The 25,552-nt window shown below is 46.9% G+C and overlaps 1 protein-coding gene and 1 long non-coding RNA gene across 6 annotated transcripts in view; one reads left to right on the top strand and one right to left on the bottom strand.

Annotated features, from left to right (window-relative positions):
• The window catches only part of Kcnk2 (potassium two pore domain channel subfamily K member 2), a 193,815-nt gene that overhangs the window by 51,885 nt on the left and 116,378 nt on the right, over nucleotides 1-25,552 (top strand). The window contains exons 1-2 of one of the 5 annotated variants that reach the window (XM_052737983.1): nucleotides 10,120-10,363; nucleotides 14,175-14,485. In XM_052737983.1, the coding sequence (XP_052593943.1) occupies nucleotides 10,354-10,363; nucleotides 14,175-14,485 (321 nt within the window). In that variant the 5' untranslated portion in view covers nucleotides 10,120-10,353. Of the gene's footprint in view, nucleotides 1-10,119; nucleotides 10,364-10,505; nucleotides 11,058-11,144; nucleotides 11,272-14,174; nucleotides 14,486-25,552 lie in introns of those variants that run through there. The other 4 variants (XM_052737984.1, XM_052737981.1, XM_052737982.1 and 1 more) reach the window with 4 other exon arrangements.
• LOC128110140 (uncharacterized) lies at nucleotides 9,406-10,351 on the bottom strand. Its single transcript, XR_008218073.1, has 2 exons — nucleotides 10,239-10,351; nucleotides 9,406-10,055 (listed from the first exon to the last, which is right to left on the bottom strand). It is a non-coding gene; the product is annotated as an uncharacterized LOC128110140 (long non-coding RNA).

Genomic DNA, 25,552 nt, shown 5'->3' with positions numbered 1-25,552 from the left:
AAGAGGGGACTGCTTAATGGTCCTCTTTTCTCTAGAACAGGGATGGGTTTTGACTTCCTTCCTCCTTTGGGCTATCTGATTACATCCTGACTCAAAATCCTCATTTGGTTCCTAAAAGGCAGCTTCCAAGTGTTTTCTGGAGCCTTCTGGAACAGAAGTGGCCTCCTCCTTTCTGTCTCCCCTCTTGTCTCCCAAGTCTCTCTTCTTTCTTGGACCATGGCTGCCAGTGACAGTGACAGCAATGGCTAGTGATCACCGAGTTCTTTCAGTGGTTCAGTCACTCTTGGAAACACATTTTCAAGTGTTTCCTCTCTGGAGTTGTGTTGACACACTGGAGATGACAGAATTTTCACCTCCCTTTCTCAGATGGGAAAACCAAGGCACAGGTGACAATTGTCTGGGCCGGGATTGAAATCTAAACATCTCACCGGTGGGCTGTGCTGGTTCACGTGAATCTGTTATCACACTCCCTTGTGATAATGAAGAAAATAGGAGAAACACATAGACACCCCATCTCTCAAAAGAAACACTTTAAATGTTTGTTGATGATAAACAGAGTCATGATGGACTGTATCATTTGGACATTGTAAGAACTGATTTTTGCATCTGTCTGGCGTAGTGATGATGTTATCATTCATTCCATAAATAAAGCATAGGGGCTTGTGGCTAAAAGCAGTGACTGTTCTTGCAGAGGACCCAGGTTCAATTCCTAGCACCCACATAACAGCTCACTACCACCCATAATTCCAGTTTCAGGGGATCTAATACCCTTTTGTGGCCTCTGGATACCACATGCATGTGGTACACAGACATATATGCAGGTAAAATGCCCATACATATACAATAAAATAATAAAAACACAAAAAAACCGTTCAAATATCAACTAGGTGTACTTAGAACTAAAAAAGAACTCAGGTGAGGTACTGGCCCTTAGCTGTCCCATTAGCACTTATTTGGGCAGAGGAAGGCAAACATAAAAAACAAGTCCCCACAAGGTCAAGTATTCCATAAGTGTGTATCAGCATATAATAAATATGGTCAAGTTCACTAGAGATGAAGCTTATCGATAATTTCACAGAACAGTTTATTCACAATGTGTGGTGAGTTGGATGTCTCAAGAAATCTAAATAATTATTAATCTAACTTAAAGTTTTAAAATGGACTTTTCATCTCCTAACATATAAAGAATATGTCACAGGAACTTGAGGGGTCAAACTAAACTTTCCTCATCAGGGTTGGCTCTTGCTTCCGTCATGGGTCTGGGATTTTATAATATAGAAATTACTGTGTTGGTCCAAGTAGCTTTTCAATGGGTGTTCTGACACTCCATAAACACATTTGCATAATTAGCTGTGTTAGTTGGAGTGTGGTGTTGACATGTCTTGTGATTCTCACAGAGACTGAGAGAAGCTTATGACTACTACCCAGAATCAACACTCTTGCCTGCTCATTACCAAATTATGCCCATTGTCCCATAGAGGCAAACTGTGTTTTGGACCAATGAGAAGCTTTACATTTTGATTGGCTGCTTAGGAAAGGCCAGAGTGCCCTCTGTATCACGAAGCTCTCGTCAATTAAGATACCATTTCCCTCCAGATTGCAGAATGTTCCAGGGTAACCACCCTTCTTTCGGGGGGCTCCTGTGCAGGCTGCTGTAGGGTTGGCTGCACAGCTGCATCACAAACATCAGTGTGGTGGAAGTTGCACAGGCATTAAGAAGGAATTGGGGAGAAAAACTATAATGGAGGCAGTTTCATCAGCCAAGCATCAGCAGCTTCTAGAGGAAGGACTTTTCCTTTCTGAGAGGGGATGAGTGTGGGAATCCACGGAAATGCTAAGTTGGTTCATGACCTTGGCCGTGGAAGGAATGCTTAGGCACGTGGTTTCTGGTGGCTTGCTGCTTCTGTTAATTCTGCTCAGTTGGTAGAGTTTCAAGAAGGGGAAACTGATGGGCTAGAAGAAGATTGGTCCCATAGACAATGACTGCTAGTGTTTGGATCTGGAAATTTAAAATTAGATTAATAGCTATTTATACCAGCCCCTCCTCCCACCACGCTCTTGACTAAAAGCCTGGCTCCCTGCTATTTGGAGAGGGTAGAATCTTCATAGGAGGTCTTCTGTCCTTAGGGGATTGCAACATTGCAACCTTCAAGCCTGTTTCTGTCTTCTAACCCCCACTGTGAGGTGAATGGCTTTGACCTGCATATGGTGATACTACAGTGCACTCTCACTAGCCCAAAGTTAAAGAGCCCATCTGTAATGGATGGAAACCTCCCCGTGCTGTGAGTCAAAAGTAAACCTTATCTCTTTGTAAATTGACTTATCTCTGGCATTTGTCACAATCAGAGAAGGCTCCTGACCTCATGACCTAACCAGAAAGGTAACAATGGAAAAGGAGTCAATCCGGGCTAAATGTGAGGTAACAAGAGGGTGGGCTGTCTGTGTTCATTAGGAATTTCTGGATTTAATGTTGATTTTTCTCAAACATTATAGTAAAGTATTACTTATTTTGAAGACTTTGTGTTTTTCTTGACAATCCTTCAATTTTATGCTAGAGAAGGGAGAGCCTTTTTAGTACATGCCCCATGTCTCTAAGTGAGACACTTCAACACAGACTGTAACTCAGTGAAGAAATCACATTATAACCGTCCCTCCCAGGGCCTCTGAGGCTGTGCTGATGTAGCTGTGGTCATGTGGCCTCACAGTCACGTTTAACCTGTGGGGACTTTTGTTGTCAGTCATTCTTCGTCTGATTTGACTCAATTTGAAAATTAGAAAATCTCTTCTAAAAACCATCTGGAACTGGCTTCTCAGACTCGGGGTCAGCTTCCCTTCTGGAAGGAAGCAATGGAAGCTGCCTGAAATATTTGCTTCGTTTCTGATACATACTTTATATGCAAATGGGACCTCTGTGAGGTTGTAGGCTTTGAGATTTGGACCCCTGCTTGATGGTCCAGCTCTCAGTCACGCTATTTCTGGGCTTTGACTCATGGAATAAGCATCGATTTTTGGAATTTTGAACTTTCTATATGTTAGCTATTGTGCAGAGGAACAAGATGTCAAGGTCTCTTTGAATTTATTGGAGTCTTACAGGCAATGTTACAGGCTGAATTGTATTTCCCCATAATCAATATTTTTGGGGAAATAAATAAAATCTTAATCCCAGCACCTTAGGATGTGAGCTTACTGAGCAATAAGGTCTTTGCAGAAGCAATGAAGATGAGATCCTTAGAGTGGCCTGGGCAATACTACTGGTCTCTTAAAGAAGGGCAAGTGTGGATATGAAAACTGACCACTCAAAGGGCACACATGCTATGAAGAAAGACAAGGATACAGTGCCCAGGGCACGGGAGAGCTGTCTCCAGGCCAAGAAATACCATGGATTTCCAGCCAACTGCAGGAGCTGCCAGTCAACAGAATTGGTCCTGGGGAGTTGTGAGGGAGCATGGCCTTGGGACACATTGATTTCTGACCTTTGGTCTGCAGAATGCAGACCACACATTTCTGTTGTTTTTAGCCACCCACGTTTCTTGCTCCATTAGTAATAAAAGACAGTCTGAATAAATATTTAATGACAGCGAAGCTGTAAGGACGGCTACACAGACTGTGCTGTAAGAGCATGTGTTGGGGGCAATGGGCTGAACTTGCTTGGGAGGTAGTGGGCTTTTTGGAAAAGGGGTGTTTTAGCTGAGGTCTGATAGGGGAATGTAGCTTATATTCTCCTCAGAAAGGGGGCAGGCACAGTCCAGGATGGAAAAACTGGCATGCATGAAGGTTCTTAGGGGAGAAGCGGTAAAATGAATCCAAAAACCTGGAATCCAGCTGGTGGCTGAACAGCAAATGCTGAGACGTTGAAGCTCTTGGTGAAAGGCCTTTGTCCTCACAGTACACTCACCGGCCTGCATTGTGCAGGGGCCCACATTGAGCAGGGGCCCGCATTGTGCAGGGGCCCGCCTTGTGCAGGGGCCCGCATTGTGCAGGGGAAGTGAGTTGACTTCGATAAGGCTAAGAACCATGTTGTCTGTCTCATATGGTCCTGACGAGGATCAAACCACAAATGAAGGGTCTTCAATACACCTGGCTCATGGTGAACGTTTGGTACAGGTTGTCTATATTATTCTTCCTCTCCATCTCCTCTCTCCTCTCCTCTTCCCCATCTCCCTCTTCCCCCACTCTGTTCCTTCCTTCCCCCTCCTTCCCATGGCCCCTCTTCCCCTTCCTCTTCCTTCATTTTGATAAAGCAAGGAGCTGCTTGGCCCTGGGCCACCTTTCACACTGTGGCCTGAATTCTGAAGGCACCAGGAAAGAAGAGGGTGCATAGGATTTCAACAACACGTTTTACATTAAAAAATTCTGTGCTGTTGCAGTGTAGAAAGGGGTCAATTCTCAGTGGAGAGGAGGCCATTGGTGAAAGGCCCTGGGGAGAAGTGACCAGGAGGACTTGGGATAGACTACTCAGGGAGTCAAAGTGCCTGGGTCATATTTTAGGAAATGTAGAAAGTCCTTTACCAAATTTTTAATCTAATAGAAAGTCGTTGTCTAAATTTTAGGATTTTCATCTAGGGGAAATATGGCCTGGGGTAATCCATGGAGAGTCAATGTTAAATCTTCCGTAAGTCTAGCTTATGGCCTTGGGCAGGTTTGACATGTGCTCGCTCAGTCACAGACACAAAAAGTTGTAAGGGGAGGGAAGACCATGGATGGGGACATCAGAAGCTTTGCTTTCTGAGCACAGTAGAACACGTCTTCAGGGAGTCACCCTTCATATTGTCTGTTTGCCTGTGACAATCTCAGAGGAGATGCTGGGTTGATTTCCTCTTCCCAGCACCATACTCAGCACCAGCAGAAACTGTGTGATCAAGTGAAGGTAAACTGCTGCACAGGCAGAGGTCCTTGGTCCCAAGCTTTACCTGAAGCATTGCCTGGGTCAAACAGCCATCAGCTAATGAGAGCCATCAGGGACCAGGCGCAAAGGCTGCTGCGTTTGGAATGGGAGACGTCCCCTATAGATTTGGGTGTCTGAACACTAGGTCCCCAGTTGGTGGCACTGTTTGGAGAGGTTTAGGTGTGGCTTTGCTGGAGGAAGCATGTCACTGGGGCAGGCTTTGAGAGTCTAGACTCATCACCTGCCCTTAGTTCCCTCTCTCCACTTCCCCCTGCGGTTGAGGATGTGAGCGCTCAGCTTCCTGCTCCAGCTGCTGTGTCTGCCACTTGCCACTGTGCTTCCCTGCCTCGGTGGGTGGACTCTGACCCTCTGGAACTCTAAGTCTGAACAAACTCTTCCTTCTGTAAGTTACATCTGGTCATGGTGTTTCATCGCAGCAACAGAAAAGCGATCGATACAGAAGTGCTGTGTTGAAAATGGAATAACCAAGGCTTTTCAGGTCACACTTTGAAGCCGAGATGTGATATGGACATATGTGGGTGTCTACCCTGATCTGCCAATGATTACACTGATCTTGAGCCATATTTCTCAACACTGCTGAAAATTGCCCCAGTGGTCATGCACTATCATGGCAGACTAGGCCTGGATCCCATCCCTTGTCAAATGGTTCCCAGAGTGTAGTCCTTGACCAATAGCATTCGTGTCTCCTTGAGACTGGTTATGGGTGCCAGTTCTCAAATCTCACCGAAGACAAAACTATCAGAACTCCGGGTGTGGGGGAAGCCTGTGTGTAGGTAGAGTTTTCCTGCCTGGCCCACAGTCAGGACAAACTCTCTCACCTGCCAGTCCCACAGACGCTCAGACCTGACCAAGTAAACACAGAGACTTATATTGGTTACAAACTGTATGGCCGTGGCAGGCTTCTTGCTAACTGTTCTTACAGCTTAAATTAATCTATTTCTATTAATCTATACCTTGCCACATGGCTCGTGGTTTACCGGCATCTTCACATGCTGTTTGTCATCATGGTGGCTGGCAGTGTCTCTCTGACTCAGCCTTCCACTTCCCAGCTTTATTCTCCTCCTTGTCCCGCCTACACTTCCTGCCTAGCCAATGGCCAATCAGTGTTTTATTTATTGACTAATTAGCAACACATTTGCTATACAGAACATCCCACAGCACCTGTGGGTTCTACCAGCCCCTTCAGATGACTCTAATTCAAGTTGCAGACACCCCATCCTACACATAGCTTTCATGGATGTCTGGCCTTGAAGGATTGCCTTCTTAAAGGCATCACACAGCTCAGGTCTTACTGACACTTGATGCATGCTTCTTAGGAGCCTCATCTACTCTCTCCTGCTGCAGAACAAGTCCCCCCATCTGTCCCGGCTCCCTAAGTTCCGTGTTCTCCCAGCTGTCTCCCACCACAGGCCTTCGGCAAGCCCTTCTGTTGGGGAAGATCTTTCCTTACATTTGTTACTTCCTCATACGTATGCTCACTTCCTCAGAGGCCTTCTCTGAGCTTTCAACATAAAATACTGCCACAGTGCCCTGTAACTTTCTCAGTGACATGTACTGAAATGTTACAGGTGTGTTCACTTATACCTACCCTCTTTAGACCAAATCGTTCTGAAGGCAGTGTGCTTGCTATGTCTACAGAACTGCTCAGGGTGAAGTAACCACTCAGGGAGTATTGGACCAGTGTGCTTTATTCCCTCTCATATCTGTAGAATGGTGTTTCCTGGAAGATTAAATACATTACAAAATACATAAGGAGTTGGAATTTGTTGGTGGTCTGGCTTCAGCAGTAGCTCCTGTTTTCATGAGTTTAGGCTAATGGGTAAATTGTCATATTAAACATGTAAATGGTGCTAGTGTTTGGATCTAGAATGTCTCCCAAAGGCTCCAGTGGGGAAGGCTAAGACCTCAGTGGCAGTATCTGGAAGTGCCATGGACTTGTAGGTAGTGGAGCCTGGAGGGAGGTCTTTAGGTCATTGGAGGCTTGGCTTAAAAGAGGATTGTGAGATGCAGGATGCCCAGGCTTCTCTTTGGCTTCTTTGTTTGTGGTGTAAGTCACGTGGCTACGGCAGCTCTGTCTTCATGATACAGGTTCCATAAAATGGGGCCATGTGATTTTGTACTGGAACCTTCAGGATTATAGGACAATACAAACTTTTTCTCTTTCTAGGTTAGTCACCTCAAGTATTCCATTTTAGTAACATGAAGATGACATTACGAATGATGTCTCACCCTGGCTCTTCCATCCATTTCTTGTGAGCACAGTGAGCACTCCCTGTTTAGTAGATCAAGAACTGACCATCAGATGATTCTATTCACAACTCAGAAGCAGCGGAGGTAGGATGCTCACAGAATTCCTTTGATGTATTCAAAATAATGAAAAAAAAAGAGGCATGCTCATTTTTTTTTTTTTTTTTTTTTTTTGGTTTTTCGAGACAGGGTTTCTCTGTGTAGCTTTGCGCCTTTCCTGGGACTCACTTGGTAGCCCAGGCTGGCCTCGAACTCACAGAGATCCGCCTGGCTCTGCCTCCCGAGTGCTGGGATTAAAGGCGTGCGCCACCACCGCCCGGCCTCATTTCTTATTTTTTTTCCTCCACTAGGGCATTTTGAGTAGGCCAGGATAAAAAAAAAAAAGCAAAACTAACATGAGAATGAAGTTCTGAGTTCAGGCTGCAAGTTGGATCTCTGTATATATTCTGAAAGGACCAGAAGGAGGCTTTTCTGGAGTCCAATCTTTTCACCATGTATTTTGGATTTTTCTTGTGGATTAAAACATGAGCAAAGCAATTCTCTTTCTCTGCCCTCCCATTACACTTCTGATGAGGTTGGTGTGTACAGAGTAAGGTGTGCACATTGTTAATAGGACAATCCAACCTGTTTCTCTCATTTCAGTGACACACAATCTGGTCTTCCTCTTATTTCAAACACTCTTAGGCATGCCTTTGTCATACAAGTCGCTTAAAGGGGCAGGGATGCTGAAGGAAGGACTGTGGGGCTGCTGTGGAAAGGAGGCTAGAATCAGCCAGGGCCTTGGGCACTTTCGTGGTCCCTTCAGATTATTTGGGGAGATTAGCTTTTAGCTTGTTGGATTAAATCTCCCCAATATGGTTTAGAATCTTCCCTTTTTGACTTTCTTCCTTGTTTTTAGAGATTCATCTTTATTATGTGTGTGAGTGTTTGCATGTATTTGTGTACACCCGGTTTGTACAGTGCTCTTGAAGGTCAGAAGGCAGCGTTGGGAATCCTGGAACTGGAGTTACAGATGGTTGTGAGCCACCGTATCGGTGCTGGGACCTGAACTTGGGTCTGCTCCTGAAACACCAAATGCTCTTAACTGTTGAGCTAGCTTTCCTGCCCCGACCCCGCTACCCCTACCCTGCACACCAACCAAAGTACCCTGCACACCAACCAAAGTACCCTGCACACATAGGTCGCCAGTGAGCTGACAGGGATTGGTGCTGAGGCTTAAAGCCTGCAAGTGTGGGAGAGCAGAGCCATGGAGGCACATGTACACAAATACACAGGGGCGCCAATGTTCCAGGGGACTGGGCAGGCACTCAGTTGACAGACCAGTCAAGGCAAGGCATGGATAGATCCAGAGAGGGAAGGTTTGGAATAAATTAGGGAAAGCAAAGAAAGAAAGGGAGGGAAGAGAGAGAAGTGTAGTGAAAGGAAGGATAGCCTGGGGTTATTTTTTCCTGGGCAGCAAAATGGCTTTATAGGGCAAAAATGATTTCAAGTTGGAGAGTTTGCCCCATCCCCTATATAAGTTGGGTATCCTTGCTCTGGCTGCTTGGAGTGAGACCAGGAGAATGATAATGTGTGCGCTTATCAGCACTCCTGAACTCAACACCCCCCTCTAGTCCTGTGTGTTAGGGGACATGGCCAGCCCTCCCAGAGCCCACAAGATAGTGCTGTGACAAACTGACCAGAAAAAAACAAATGGTAAGCCAGCGGACTCTCTGGAAACCGCACCCAGCATGGAAGTTCTTACTGAATGCTAATCTGGAATCTAAGGGCCGCTGTGAAGACATTTTATCCCTGGAGTTAGTTCAAGATTACTGTATTCCTATAGGTGGGTGTCACCCATTCAGGAACAAAAGAGACTTCCTGGTGTAGATGAAACTGTGCCTCAAGCTTCCAGTGTGCTGTAGCTGCTCTGGGATTCCAGAGGGATTTGCAAGATTCAGGAATTGTGTGAACTAAGCCCCTAAAAGGAATCCCCTGGGCAAGCACTTTTGCACACAGGAATATTCTGTGTACAGAACTCAGCTGATGCATTCCCTTAGTCCTGTAAGGTGTGAGGAGGGAGTGTGTTGGGAGAAACCGTGAGAGAAGGCCATGGGGCCCAGGAAGGCCTGCAGTGAAGTGAGGAGACAGCATGAGCTATGATGACATAGCCACTCTGGGAGGGTCCAAGTCTGCTGGTGAGATCAGACTCATTCTCTTTTTAATGACTTCTGTTACTTTTGAGACCAGAAGTCAAGAAAAAGGTGTTTAAATTGAAGCAAGATGGACGCTTTATTACAGTCGAAGAAACAGGTGCTGGGATTATTCTTGAATAAAAAAAAATAAAACAAAAAATCATTGATGTTGGAGAGAGTCTTGTAAACGATTTATGAGGTTCATGTTACAGCCACGGCTGTGTCTGTGACTTGCTACGTGTCCCAGGGAAAACACTGGCTTTGCGCAGCAGCACAGTGACAGAAGGGGCAGAAGGTGGTGGCCAGCTGGGAGTTCCTGACGGCAAAGTGGAGTGCCTTTCAGGAGGGCGGTTTTAAAGAACTGAAATTCTTCCACATAGAGTAAAGGCAGCATCCAGGCTCCTTCCCTTCCTTGGCCAGTTCTGTTCCAAATCAATCCTTGTCTTCAAGAGTTCAGCAGCTCAGGCGATGCACTCCAGGAGTCTGGGCAGAACTGCTGCCTACCAGTCTAGGGTTTCCATGGGTGTTGGGGAGGGGGCGGTGAACAAGTTCAGCCTGAGGGCGGATGTCTTGCCGCCCCGCAGCATCCGCCCACACTCAACAACATTCAGCATCCTTGGTCCCAGCCTTGGGGTGGGGGTGGGGTGGCGGGTTGTCCCAGAGAAAGCAGTCCGTTTTTCTCCATTCCCCCTTGACTCTGGCATCCAGTTCCTTTCTGATTCAGGAACCTCAGGCCCAAATAAAAGAAAGTAGCCCTGAGACCTCAATGCTTATTCCTTAACCCTTCCCCTGTGTAGCCTGGAAGACCCCGCGTCCTCATGCAGCCCTCACTTGGAGGCTCCCAGGGCACCAGCGAGATGGTGTCTCTGTGCCACTCTGGTTGGAGGGGCGCTAGTGAGGAAGATACTCACCTGTAGGGATCTGGGGTCTCTTGCGACACCCGGACTCGGGAAGGCATGGCTTGGAGCCCTGTGGAAGACGCATGCTTGACAGCTAGAGCAGGAGGTGGCGGTGGGACGCTGGGTGATGGGTGCAGGTGAGGCTCATGCTGCTCCCGGGCGGGAGGCGGGCCGAGGGCGCCACGGGGAGGACGCATTGGCAGCTGGGGCGACGCATAGGGCTGGGGGGGGGGGGTGCGGGGAGGCGAGCCCGGGCGGGGACACCGCAGGGGCAGGAGGAGGGAATTCGGAAAGGAGGGAAGAGCGGCGAGGCGAGGGGAGAGTGGAGCTGCGGGGCCGGGCGGGCCACCACGGGCCACACCCCCCCCCTTGCGGGCGCCCGGCGGGGCTCGGGCCAGGCGGGGCGCCGCACAAAGACATGCGGAGAGGGGCTGCGCGGGGCCGCGGCACAAAGACACCCGGGCGCTCGGCCGCGCGGGCTGCAGTAATCACCCCCACTCCGAGCCCCGGGGCAGCGCGGAGCCACCGGCCGAGCGCGCGGAGCCACGGGCCGAGCGCACTCAGGGCCCGCGCGGGACCCCAGGCGGCAGCGCAGTCGGGGTGACCCAGCGCGCGCGGGGGCAGCCGCGTCCGAGCCCAACTTGGCCTCGGCCTCGCCCTCTGCCCAGCCTGCCGCCGCTGGTGTCCCCTCCTTCCCGCGATTTCGTTTCTTCTCACGCTCCCCCTACACCCCTCCCGCCTCCAGCACCGCTCTCCCCACCTTGTAAAACAAAGCCGGGGAAAATGCCTGCCCGTGCAGCTCGGAGTGCGCAGCCCATCTTGGAATAAGGAGTGAGTACAATGGCGTGTTGGTAAAAAAAAAAAAAAAAAAGAAAAGAAAGAAAGAAAAAAAGAAAGAAAGAAAGAAAAGAAAAAGGAGAGAGAAAGAAAGAAAAGAAAAAATAAAAGCATCAAGTCTGTGTTAAAAAAAAAAAAAACATTTTGAATGCTGCATGCCTCATGCTTGCCAGCGCCTCGCGGGAGAGACCCGGCTATACCGCAGGAGGTGAGACCCCCGGGCACCCACCCCGGCCGCGCGCTCTCTGGGGAGGGCGGCGCAGGTCCCATGGCTCATTTTCCTTTCCATTCCGTGGGTTGGATGTGATCCGGGCTTGGCTACCCAACCCCAGCCCGGATCCTCTCTTGGCGGTGTCTTCTGCTCTTCCGCTGGTGCCTGGGGTTTTTGCGTTTGCCTCCCTCGGGGGTGGGTTTGGCGCATCTTAAGACAGTTTCTAGAGAGGAGGGTCAGCCCTGGAGAGTAGCCCGCAGGCAGGTTGCACGGTGGCCTTCTTCACACTTGTTGCCCATAGCATGGAGGACACGCAATGGGGCTGGGAAAATAAAATAAAAAGCTCGCTTCTGCTGCTGTTTCGGGGGGCACCTGAGGCTCGCGCGAGAGACCAGGAGTGCATTGAGGAGGACGTTGGGGGAGGGGAGAGGTAGTGATGGTGTGTGAACAGCCAGCTTCGTGGCCTCTCCGCTATCACCAGTGGAGGCTGGGAATCCACAGCGCCCTGATTAGATTGGGAGGAAAGGCTGCCTTTTGCTTTTTGTTTGTTTAAAATATTTATTTTGTATTCCACCAGCTTCTGTCCATTCTAGTCTGCCAATTGTGCATTATATATTTCAGCTAATTAAATATAAGGCCACAGCTTAAAGGAATTAAACTCCTTCAGGAAATTTATCAGCCTAACACACCACACACACACACACACACACACACACACACACACACACACACACACACACACACACACGAGAGAGAGAGAGAGAGAGAGAGAGAGAGAGAGAGAGAGAGAGAGAGAGAGAGAGAGAGAGAGAGCGAGCGCAGATATGGTAATATTAGATATTTTATTCTCTCTCTCTCTCTCTCTCTCTCTCTCTCTCTCTCTCTCTCTCTCTCTCTCTCTCTCAGTGCATCATGACAATATTTTGGTGGGATTCCACGCTGGGGCTGGGTAAATGATAGTGGTTTATAATTCTCTCGACAAGAAAGCAGTCCTAGGGTGAAAGTCAGTACCCTGGGGTGGGGATGGGGGACCTGACTTTATGATTAGATGCAGGACTCCTCTGTTGTGTTCTGTTTTTTAAGTCAGAAGATGGCTCAATTTTAGATTATTTTCTTTTTCAGTCAGATTCTGAGCAGCAGGGAGGGGGTGGGGAGTGTCGTAGCGGCTACAGGTGATAGTGATCACTAACTGTAGTAAGCACATGTCTATTAGATTGTAAAAATCCAAACAGTTAACACCCGCTGAAAGTGCTTATTTTGAGTGGCATCACCCTTGCCAGTATGGTGACGGTGCCTTCTAGTTGGTGACTTGATTCAAAACAGGTGGATGGGTGGAGAAGGAGGCATCCCCACTTGTAGTGGGGGCTGAGCCTTACTTAGGAAGCTGCTGAAGCTGACCCTGGGGAGTCTCCATGGAAAGCTGCTGCTGCTGGGGGTGGGGGTGGGGGTGGGGGAGGGGCTGTATCCTCAGGTCTGCTCTGATGATTTCATCTCTTCAAAGTCAGAACTTCCTGTGAGCTTGGCTGCTCCGGGAGATCCTGTCATCCACCTTCATTTTACAACCGCCTTCGTCTGGTGCATCACATAGCTTTGTTTCGAGAGTGCCTTTTTTGATGGGCAACTGGAGATGTACTTTATGAACTCACTGTGGTAGCCTACATTTACGCCCAGCATTAGGCAAGAGGGCAGGATAGGTAGCTGTGTGTAAATGGATGCTCTTTACAAGTGTCTTCTTGAGTAATTTCTGAGGCTGTAGGGTGCATTTCTATGGGGATTTGCTACGTGAATATTGAAAAGTAAAATTTAGGTTATGTTACCATTTTTATGAAACCTATATTATACACATGGCAGTAATCTGGCTTGTTTTTGTAAGTGGTGAGCTTTAAACTAATGATTTGTGTTGGTGTTTAAGTCTCCATCTTCTTGACCATCCTGTTAACCCATATTAGTTCGCTCTTGCCTCTCCAATCAAATGCTCTGTGGTGAATGGCTTATTTTCCCCTCCGCAAGTGGCCATCGAATAGCTTTTGTATTTTCTAAAATGAAACCCATTAATGATGATTTTGAAGAGTTTGGATAAATAATAGATGGACTTGGAGTCACCCCACAGAATCAGGGAGCTCTAATGGAGCAATTAGCCTTGTGCAGAGCATGGAGGGTCTAAGGTGTAAGCCAATGTGCTGGGTTTCTTTCTTGCTTTTGCTGGAGAAATAGAGGGACTTGGTCCTGTCTTGGCTGGTGTGGTTCAAGAGTTAGCAATAACTTTTGTGTTTTAAGCATGTGAGCGATGGCAGAACCATGTTTCATAGTGTGCTTCCTTTGGAAGACGGGCTCTAGATAGGACTGCACTAAGTGGTGTGTTCCCACCAGAAAGTAGGAAGCATATCTTGAACTGCACTGATTGCCATCCCTTCGCAGTAAGAATTTGAAAACCCAGACAGCAAGCCTTCTTTACTCTGATTGCTTACAGTGTAAAGGTCTGATATACAGGAGTCAGCCATGAGCCTTCCTCGTGAGCAGATATCTTGTTTAGTACCATCAGCCCTTGGGAGCTCACGGCATCTTCATTGACACATACATAATCACGAGCAGAAACAAATCTAGAAATGAATGAGGAACTCCTCAGGCATTCTTTTGTTTAGTGTTTGACTTCTTGGTCTGACCCCTGTTTTTTTCCATCCACCTGGCACTCCATTGGCAGCAAAGAGCAGAAGCCCAGCCCCCTCCCTTGAGCCTATATATGGTTCTGGAAATGATTAGAGAAGCTGCGGGGTGAGGTTCCTCAGCTCCCACTAGGAGAGTGCCTGAGTTCAGCCAGCCCTGGCTGACCCCCTAAAGAAGCAGCTAGCCCCTTGCTTCCAGACTCCTCTAGCCTAACCCAAATTCTCTGTTGTTGTCAGTGGCGGCCCCTGACTTGCTGGATCCCAAGTCTGCCGCTCAGAACTCCAAACCGAGGCTCTCCTTCTCCGCAAAACCCACCGTGCTTGCTTCCCGGGTGGAGACTGACACGGCCATTAATGTTATGAAATGGAAGACGGTCTCCACGATTTTCCTGGTGGTCGTCCTCTACCTGATCATTGGAGCCACTGTGTTCAAGGCATTGGAGCAGCCTCAGGAGATTTCCCAGAGGACCACCATCGTTATCCAGAAACAGACCTTCATAGCCCAGCATGCCTGCGTCAACTCCACCGAGCTGGACGATCTCATTCAGGTAACAACCCCCAGGCGAGCTGGGCTCCATTTCTCCCTAAGGGTACCAGGGTGGACCTCACGGTCCCTGAGAGCATGGACCTCCTTCCCGGTGTCTTCCTTTCCTTCACTCTTTCCCTCCTACCATCATATCGCTTACTTCTCCTGCTCACCCTCTTCTTTCCTCCTCTTTTATACTTCTTCCTCCTCTGTTCTTATTGTCCCTGTCTTAGAACTGAGAGGGCTTTACTCGGCTGCAGGCCCTCATGACTGAGGAGGCCGTTGCCCACAGAGAAGTCTTTTAACTGGGCTATGGCCATCGCCACTTAGGGAGTCTGGCTTGTACACTCTTGGGATGTACCTTCCACCTTGTGAACAAGTTGTCACCCAGTTCTTTAATCTCCTTGGAGTATAGCTTCATTAAATGGTCGTTTCTTCTTTGAATTCCAACGAAGATCAGCTTACTACTACACAGAAAAATGAAGTTTTTGCGAAAGAAGCACACCAGTTTTAATTTAAAACAGCAGAGCACCATCCTCATGGTGAGCCATGCTTTAAGTATTAACCCCCAAATGATTTCTGAGTTTGGCCTCTTAGACATGACCATATTTTGGTTGTGGGTTTCTTTGGTGTAAAACGTCATAGGTGACAAGAAAAACCTTCAAATTTCCCTACAAGGGGATTTGCTGGCTGTTGAAAACATTCTCATCGTGTACACATCTATTTTCCTAGACAGCTTGCTTTTTCTTGCTTGGTTTAATTCAAATTGGACGGAAAGTGATCTGTGAGTCATCATTTGAGTGTGCTTTTCCTCATTTTGTGTCTGGGTTTTTATATCATTTGAATGAGTTGGGATAACAGATTTAGAGATTTATAATTGGATTAATCCCATGTTTTTGTAGGACCTTTGCCCTGGTTCCATCTCATGATGACTCCCCCTGTTATTCCCAGCCTGCGGAGGAGACATGCCCTTATTCACACACGGCTGACAGTTGTTCAGAGCTGGTGTTATCTGCTCCTGATCCCCACTGGGGTCCTGCCACATTCAGGCATTTCTGCATCTCTCCCATTTAACTTAAATTTTGTTCATTTTTGTTTCAGTTTTAAACTAACACAGTCTTGAGTTTTGAAAACGTTCTTCGCATGCTCACGCACCAGGCTCTCTGTTGCTGTTAGATAATGGTGGCATGTTCTACAGCAGCAGACAGACAAACAGCCAACTAACTAATCCTTTGTGTCAGCTACCCCTTTCCCTGAGCCTATGCAAGCTCATCTTCATTTCATTCTTTCTCCGTACCACATAAGCCCACCTGGGAGATGCCACGGATCTTTAAAGCATCCCTGCCTATTTTGCTTTCTGAAGCACAGCTTCTGGTCATGTCAGTGGAGGCCAGCTGGAGTGGGGTGCTCAGAACCTCAGCTCTGGGCTCAGATAGGGTATGTGTGAGCCCTTCACCAAATCTTCATGAGTAAACAACTTTTCCCTGTAAGCCCCAAATGATCTCTCTGGAATGGCAAGAGACTTCCCATCCAGTAGGTGTGACGAGAGTCAAGGATAACCCACCTGCAGGAGTGAGGGGTAGGAAAAGCATCGGGCTTGTTTGTAGCTCTTATTTCCCCTCCCCATCCTTTTATTGGGCCGTAGTTGTTGATTCAGGTAACTATACCCTCATAGCTAGTGCGAAGTGTGATTGGTCTTGGGCAGGAAAAGGAAAATAATCCTTCAGGTGGCTGGAGGAATCTCAGTGTGAATTGGAGAATGATCTCACTGTCTGACTCTACCCAGAACTCTCAAAATAACTTAAAGGCCATGGCAGATGGGGCAGTCTAGTGGTGAATAGAGATTATTTTTTTACACATTTTTTTTTCTGGAATAGACAGAGCTCAAAATATGACCTACTTTTCTCATTTCTCTTCTGCAAGCTCCATCCATTTTAGCTTTATTACTAAGCACAGCTGGTTGAGTGTCATTGGTCTTTAAACATAGTTTTATGTTCCATCATCATTTTCAGTGCAAAAGTTGCCTGTTATTTATTATCATATCTTATGTTTATTACTCAGTATCAGTACATTTTCCCTCTTGAATATGTATATTTTTGATACAAAAAAAAGTGTTCAGATTTCAAGGATCAAGAATAGAAAAAGTCAAATGCGCCTGTGGTCATTTATGAGAACAGCATCCCTCCCCTAGAGCTCCAGTGTCTGGTGTCTCCCTGCTCTCATTCCCCCATTACTTTAACCCTTAAAACCCTGCCAGTGGGTCTACTGGACAGCAATATCACAGCGGTACAGATCGAGAAACCAGACAGAGCCAGTCTAGGTGATTTGCCCAGTGACATCAGCAGGGTCCAGTCTACAGTCTGGTCTGGCATCAATACTAGGAGGCTCTGCTGTCTAGGGAGCTTTATCTTCCTGCAGTGTGGGAGGCAGAAAGGGTGGGAGTGGGTACTACTGGGTAACAACCTACTGTTAATGAGAAGGAAGCAGTCAAACAGGACAGTGTCCCATACGATGAAACTGTCCTGGTCCCCAGATTATCACCAGCCACCTGACTCCATGCTGTGTTTATCCGGGTGGGATGAGGGAGACGGAGGAACAGCATGTGACAGCCTCCAGAGCTTCCGTGCTGGATACCTGTGCCTCTGTGCGATTCCTGTTAATTTTGTAATGATGCATTCAGTCAATCACCGCAGCTTTTCAACAAGATTGGTAGAGGTGCTAGAGACAGATTGTTGGGACAAATGTCTTTTCTGGGTCAGGATTTGAAGGCAGAGCAAGTATCTGCTTCTATGGCACTTCAGTTAATGGTGTCACTACAGAAACACACAGGAAAACACTCCTGAGGTTTAGACTCACAAAACCTGTCACCAGACAGAATTCAATGACTAACCACTAAGGGTCTACATTACTCTAACCCTTTGCATTCTCTAGCTTATGTAATTCTCACAACTGTTTAACCTAATCATCTATAAATAACTTCTGTACAAACTGAGGCAGGAGAGTGCTAAGTGGGAGAGTGTTAATTGAAACCCAAGTGGGCAGACTCAAGAATGTGTGCACTTACTACCTGTGTTTACTACTTTTTAAAACCCATTAATAAACATTTTCTTGGAAATGCTCTGGTAATCTGTGCATTAGGGTGTAATAAATGTGGAATTATCATCTCCATGCACAGTGATGTGTGCTACATGTCTGTGTTTCTAACCTGATGAGTGCATTGGCTACATTCCAATGTTCTTCCCAGGCAACAGAACTCTTATCAGTGTTCTCTTTGAATGGCATAGACCAGGAGAAGCATGGTTGTATTAGACACGGCTTACCTTCAGTCTAGCTATTCCCATGCTGATTAATCAATTTGGGGATTTAAAATATGTTGCAAATATTTAAAATATTTAGTAGCAAAGATATCTTACAGGTGTTTGTCCTCTGTAAAGCAAAAGTCCCCCTGCCTGAGAGCTAGGTAGGGGAGATATCCTTCTCTGTTATGGGGTAAAGAATTGTCGGATTTCTATGATAGTATCTAGTGACCTCAGTCTAGAAATTTGGTATCTTCATTGGGGCAGTACTGAATTATTTTTTGCATAATTCCTTCCTTGCTGTTTGGTCCTTCAATGGGTATTTATGGAGGATCTTCAGTGGGTTGACTTCTCTGCTCGGTATTTAGCCAAATAAAATGACAGGGGAAAAGCATGGCTTCTCTTAAGGTACTCTGTTGCTGGAGTTTTCCTGCCTGGCCCACAGTCAGGACAAATCTCTATCACCTGCCAGTCCCACAGCCCCTCAGACCCGACCAAGTAAACACAGAGACTTGTATTGGTTTCAAACTGTATGGCCATGGCAGGCTTCTTGCTAACTGTTCTTTCAGCTTAAATTAATCCATTTTTATAAATCTATACCTTGCCACATGGCTCGTGGCTTACCGGCATCTTCACATGCTGTTTCTCATCGTGGCGGCTGGCAGTGTCTCTCTGACTCAGCCTTCCACTTCCCAGCTTTATTCTCCTCCTTGTCCCGCCTACACTTCCTGCCTAGCCAATGGCCAATCAGTGTTTTAATTATTGACTAATTAGCAACACATTTGACATACAGAACATCCCACAGCAGTACTCCTTCCTACATAGTCAAACGGGGGGGGGGGGGGGGGGGGGGAATCACTTTACATATAGTCACATTAGAAATGCTTGTAGATTGGAGTTAGGAGTGCTTAAAATTGGAATACTACAGAAGAAATTAACTGCTTAATGATGATGGGAGAGACACAGAAGAGGTCAAGAGAGGGTGCATGAGGAGGAAGAAAGGAGATCGGAGGGGTAACAGGCAGATATGCTCTAGAAGAAAAGTTATCTAGACTTGAGGCACCGGGTCATGAGCAGGCTCTGCAGCATTGACCAGGCCCTATCATTCCACATCAGGGAGGTTGGTTCCAGCCTAGGCCTGGCCTCCATCTGGCATGGATGAGCCCTGCTGGGTACTTGGCTACGTGTGGAAGGATACTAGGAGCTACAGGGTCCCAATGTACTACCCCAAGATACAGCTAAGTCTGGACTTTTAAAATAAGGAAACATTATTTTTTTAATTTGTTGTGTTAAGATTATATGAACTATATATTATCCATCCATTTACAAATACTTTTTGAATGCCTACCATGTAAGGCAAGCTCTGAAATGTAGGGAGATTGGAGCATGAAGATTCTTGCCCCCTCTGAGCCTGTATTTTATTGGGAAGTGGGGTGCTCATCCATAGTGATAGGTTCCAGTAGATTCAAGCAGTGAAGCTCGGCATGGGGGGTTGTTAGAAAATGTTGAGGGTGGGCTGTAAATAAGGTTACTAGTGAACTGTCATTGATATGGTAATTTTTGGATGAAGAGACAAACCATTGTCAGGTGTGGAGCAGCACTTAGTCAGGGGCCTGAACACATGCAGAGGCCCTGGCTGAGGTGGGGGCTTCTGCCAGGGGGCTGAGGGGAACTGGAGAAGATGATGTTGGCAGGGTATGGGGACTGCCCTAGTTCCATTTCTGTAGTTGTGATAAATTATTCCAACAGTAAGCAAATTAGGGGGGAATGGTTTGTATTTTAGCTGTTGACTCCAGGTTGCAGTCCATCACTGTGGAGAGGTCACAGCAGCAGAGGCGGAGGTAGCTCCTCACAGTGCGTCTATGGTCAAGGGCAGAACGCAATAAAGGCACTCGCACTTTGCGCTCAGCCGGCTTTTCCATTCTTACAGTCTGGGCCTTGTGTCTCCCACCCTCAGTCTCACATCAGTTACGCGGGCAGTCTCCTGGAGACGTGCCATAGGCTCATCTGACCTCGGTAATCTCTCACTTAGCCTCTCTTCCCTGGTGGTTCTCTGTTGTGTGACGCTGGCAATTAGAACTCACCATCCCAGGGACCGTGCCGTGTCCAGCTTCCTAAGTTTAAAAATATGGAGTCTGCGTCTTTACTTGCTCTGGCTTGTGTTCCAACAGCCCCTCCCCAGCCTTTGCCTTCACACAACTGTACAGTCAGCAGGGGCAGAATAACTAACTCTGTGTGGAGATGTTTGCAGGAGGCATCTCGAGACATGGTCAGATTCTGGGTAGATTTGGGAAGAGAATGAGGTAGAGCTTACCCATGGACCAGTTAAGTATGCCATGGGCAAGAGACAACCATACCTTGGCTAAATTTTTTTACTCAAGGAATTAAAAGATGTTGGGTCCTTTTTATTCAAATGGGGAAGCGTGTGGGATTGCCAGGATGGGGAATGTTGTCCTGATAGTGTCAGGCGGGTTTCAGTTATTGAAGGTCTCTGAGGCACCAGATTGCAGTATTTACAGAGCCAGTTTCTTGGAGGAAAACAATGTAATACAGTACAGCACTCAAATAAAACAAAACCCCACATTCTGGAGCTGCTGGCTGCCAGCAACAGTTATCCTCCTATGAGGCCCTGTCCCAGACACTTCTGTCGTGGCTCCTGAGTACTAATGTGCATATGAGCATTTTTGTCAGCTAGGGTTCCTACACACTACTGGCCACATTTTCTTTTATATCACCAGCCACAGAAACAAAGCCCTCTGTGAGTCTCACTGAGACCAAGTGTATATCTATAAGAAAAGATGAGAAAGGGTTGCCAACCTCCCTGGAAGTTCTCATACCATGGTGTGTGGCTGGTTCCTTTTAGTTGTGGACTTGATCCCATACAGAATCACCTTTAGATTAGCTGCATTGGGTTGGCCTATAGGTGTGTCTGTGGGTGATTGTCTCAGTGGCCTTGGTTGATGTAGGAAGACCCAGCCCACCATGGGTGGCAACATTCTCTAGGACAGGAGTCCTGAGATGTATTAGTGGAGAAATTAAGCTAAGCACTAGACATGTCGTAACTTACCCTCTCAGTTCTTGGCGGTGGATGTAATTAGAAACTTCCACCCTCTTGTTATTGTGATTTCTTCACAATGACAGACTGTATCCTGGGATTTATTATAAGCTGACTACAATACTACTACTTTGCCCTCTAAGTTATTATTTATTTATGAATCATTTTTACTTTATATATGAGTGTTTTGCCTGCATGTATGGATGTCTACTCTGTGTACAGTACCCATGGAGGCCAGAGGGGGGTGTCAGAGCCCATGAAACTGGAGTTACAGATGGTTGTGAGCTGCCCTGTGAGTGCCAGGAACTGAACCTGGGTCCTCTGCAAGAGTAGTAAATGCTCTTAACCACTGAGGCATCTCTCAGCCCGGCTCCCCGTGTTCTTTTTGTCCGGGTGTTTTATCACAGCAACAGAAATAATGCTAGATCATTCTCAAGGACAGCTCTTGATGAGCATATCATCTGAACAGGGTACAGTACTGCAGTGGAACTTCAGCAAACAAGCCCAGGTTGACCACAGGTCAACGTGGCCATGGTGAGTTTGAGAGGCTCATTAGGATGCCCATGTAAGGAGTGAAGTAGGAGGTTGAAAACATGAGTTGGAGTGTGGAGAATGGGGTGGTCTGAAGAAGCACATTTGCCAGTCATCATACAGAAAGGATTTAAACCCTGATGCTGGAGGAGACCTCCACAGGATGAGTGAAGGTTGAGGTGAGCAGAGATGCAAGAGCCAAGAGGCTTCAAGATCTAGAGGTTGCTGAGGAATACGATTCACAAGGCAAGAGAAATGATCTGCAGCAAGAGATCGCAAGAATCTCTGTGTCATTGTAGGAGTCCATATCACCCTAAGTCTCCGGAGCCCTGGTCATTTCATTTGTCATATACGTCCCCAAGGTCCTTTAAATGAAGCCGTTAAGCACACCCCTAATCAAGGGAGTCTTGGGAGGTGTGTGAGTAAGATAGTCACTTTGCTTTGGCTCATGACTAGAAAAGGGGATGGCTGGGTGTGTAAAAAGCAGAGGAAGAGCTAACTGAATATAGCAGAAAATGTTGCTAACGGATGATGCATAGTGGCTTCACAACAGGCAGTCCATTGCATGTGAGAGCCCTGGTAAAAGAACTACTTGGATTCATTCTTACAGTATAGACATCTTCTTTTTTTGGTTTTTTTGAGACAGGGTTTCTCTGTGTAGCTTTGTGCCTTTCCTGGAACTCGCTTTGGAGACCAGGCTGGCCTCGAACTCACAGAGATCCGCCTGCCTCTGCCTCCCAAGTGCTGGGATTAAAGGCGTGCGCCACCACCGCCCGGCGACATCTTTTTTTTTTTTTTTTTAATCATTTTACCTCCAGACAAAGTAACACACTGTTCTGAAAACTATCTGGATGTCTTCTCTTTTCTTACTGATGGTTTTATTCATTTTGTTTAATGTTTTGGACTAACGTGTAGGTTTTAATAACATAAAACATGGTCTATAGTGTCTCTAACAGCTATAAGTCCCTTCTGCTCTTTGGATTGACTTCCAGAAAACCATATCCAACCTCTGCTGTGTGTAAGCCTTCCTGGAAGCAGAAAACCTAGGAGCTCGAATGGGCTTGCCTGCCTGATAGCTACCACATGAGTGTCTGTGCTTCAAAGACAGGCAATGGAGCACAGAGTCAGAAAGACCACCTTCAGCTTCCACTTTCCCCTGGACTTCATCATGGTCTCTGTTCTTAGTGGAAAACCCATTCTTGCATCCACTCCTAGCCCATATGTTCATGCTGCCTCAATGTAGAGGACGAAAAGATTCAAACAGAAACAATGTTTTTCTTAGTATCTAAGAACAATTGAGATAGTTCTATGTCTTGTTTCCTAATAGTACTTAAGTTTTGCATATCAAACAGGAAAGTAGTTTGTCAGAAAATGATTTTACCTTTACAGAATTTAAAATGATGGTTCCTTAGGTAATAAGGTTAGAATGTACTATATAAGTTAGAAATTACTATATAAGTGTTAGACATTGATAATTGACTTCCAGAAAACCATATCCAACCTCTGCTGTGTGTAAGCCAGGAATGGCTTACACACAGTCAAGAGTTAGAAATGTACTATATAAGTGTTAGACATTGATAAATTATCATGGAAACAGATGTGGTTAAGAAGACTGTCATCATCAAATAACATTTTAGGAAGTAATTTGATGGGTGGAAAAGTTGTTTGGGAATGGAGAAAATGATTCTGCATGTATATTGTAACATATAGTTTTGGTTAACCTTAAAGACACTTACAAAGTTTAGACACTCTCAGTGATGGCTTTCCAGCGTGGGTCTTTCATGATAATTATGTCAAGAAATCTAGAATTTATAGTTGTACCTTCTACGTTTGCATTCTGTCACCTCCTTACACACCATTTGACACTTGTTCTGGTTAGATTTTTGTCAACTTGGCACAAGCTTGGGTCATCTGGGAAGAGGGAACCTCAGCTGAAAAAATTCCTCCATCATTTTAGCCTTTAGGCAAGTCTGTGGGGCATTTTCTTGATTAGTGATTGGTGTGGGAAGAGCCCAGCTCACTATGGGTAATACCATCCTTGGGAAGGTGATCTGGTGTGGTATAAGCTGTGGAGAGCAAGCCAGTAAGCCGTGTCCCTCCGTGGCCTTTGCTTCAGCTCTGCACCCAGCTCCTCCGTGAGTTCCTGTCCCCACTTCCCTTCATGATGGACAATAAACTGCAAGCTAAAGAAACCCTTTCTTCTCCATGTTGCTTTTGGTCATGGTTTTTAATCACAGCACTGGATGCCACTTTAAGTATATTCTTAGTAATTCCCTTATCCATAGTCATGCACATTGTAAGTCGTGTTTATAAAATGGAGAAATGGAGACAGTGTGCCTTCTATCTCTGAAAGAGGCAAACTGGCCCCTGGGTCAGATTCTCCTTGTGAGCTGTCCCTGGGCTTACCCTCTCAGACAGCGATACTGGGGTGTGGCCACCCTATGCCTGCTGCATGGGGACCTATGTTGGTGATTCTCAATGCAAGTCACTCAGAGTCACTCACAGAGGCTGAGTTGCACAGAGCTCTGGAGGCTCAGAGCAGAATCTCAGTTCTGGTGAGGCCCTTCCTGGCTGCCTTGCACAGTGGCAGAGAGCAGTGATAGGCACATGTGTGTGAGGGAGGGAGGGAGAGGGGGGAAGAAGTGAGGGAGAGAGGGAAGAAGTGAGAGAGAGAGAGAAGAAGTGAGGGAGAGAGGGAGGGAAGAGACTGAAAGGTAGAAGAAAGCCAGAGAGAAACAGGAAGGGTTAGTTAGACTTTTCTTGGGTAACTCCAAAGAGGTCTGTGTGAACTCCGTCAGTCTCTCCCACAGGCAGTGTCCTCAGCCCTAGGTGCTATCCACTGCTCCCTTACCTTCTCAACAGTGAAAATGCAACCTCTCATACAAGGACTCTGGGGCAGAGGGAGAGGGGACCCAAGTCTGAACCACAGCAGACTCCACAGCTGTTCATCCCAAGACTGCATCTTTTAAAACGGATTTTCAGGTATATTCTCTGTAGTATGTCCATCAAACAGGAAACTTTCCATCATTGTCTTTCCATTTCGGATAAGTAAACTGAGGCACAGAGTGTTTAACTCTAACCCCCCTCCCCGCCGCCGCCGCCGCCGCCGCCCTTAGCCCCTTTCATCTGGAGATGTTGCTAGGAAGCACTGAGCTGCCATTCTGGAGATTGGGAGGCTCCTTCCCCTAGCGGGTACTGTTCATCGTTGTCTCGGCTTCTCTTACCCACCCCTGCAGAACAAAGAAGGTTTGTAAGCTGTGTGTTTAGGACACGGGCCCTTCACACCAAGTCCTTAGAGGACTGTAAACCCAGAACACAATGCACACGGCAGCAGCTAATGTAAACTCATGAAATACTGGGCAAGGAGTAAGGCCACAAAAGGGCGTGGGGTGTTCTCAGAAAGCCTGTAGTTGGGCCCTGGACATGTGGAGGCAGAGCCAAAGGAGGGATCTACAACAGGGAGTGCCCACAAATATATGTGCATACATGCTCTGTGATCGTGTGCCTGGCTCTATACAGATGCATTGCCATTTTCCTGTCTCATTTGTCCTTTTTCTATCATAAGGGGGATGATTGTGGGATATTGTAAGTCCTACTCTATTGATCCATTGATGTGCTTGGTATTGGACCTTTGCACATGATGAACACCGGTTTTTCCACTGAGCTACATTCCCAGAAATCACACAGCGGTTGCTTCTAGCAGAGGCCCTCTAAGGAGCCTCGCAGTGGGAACCATTTCCCTGACGTGTGTCATGCGTGTGAACACAGAGACCACCTTGGATGTAATTCCTGAGGAGCTGTCCACCTTGTGGTTTGAAACAGGGCCTCTCATTAGCCTGTAACTGTTCACACAGGCCAGCTAGGCTGGCCAGCTAGCCCGGGAAATCCATCCATCTCTGCCGCTCCAGCCCTGGAATCCCAAGCACTTGCATCTCTCTGGCTTTTGATGTGTGCTCTGGTGACCAAACCCAGGTCATTACGACTTCTAAGGCAAGCAATTTACCGACTGAACCGTCTCCTCAGCTCCTAAAGTCGTACGCTTTAAGATGTGACATGGTCATCAACAGCATAATATGTTTCTGAGGATCTATTTGAGCATCAGGACAAAGCAAAGTAGGGATGCAGGGTTTCTTCAGATAGGAAGGAGCTTCCTAGGTCTCCAAGGCTTCGCCCTTGGTTTCACACGGCCTAGTGCCACGTAGGTGGG

The sequence above is a fragment of the Peromyscus californicus genome, unplaced genomic scaffold (assembly GCF_007827085.1).
Source record: "Peromyscus californicus insignis strain IS unplaced genomic scaffold, ASM782708v3 Scaffold_14__1_contigs__length_90479793_seg_2, whole genome shotgun sequence".
Taxonomy (NCBI): Eukaryota; Metazoa; Chordata; class Mammalia; order Rodentia; family Cricetidae; genus Peromyscus; species Peromyscus californicus.
The sequence above is the reverse complement of the archived record's forward strand: the minus strand, read 5'-3'. Positions and strand labels throughout refer to the sequence as shown.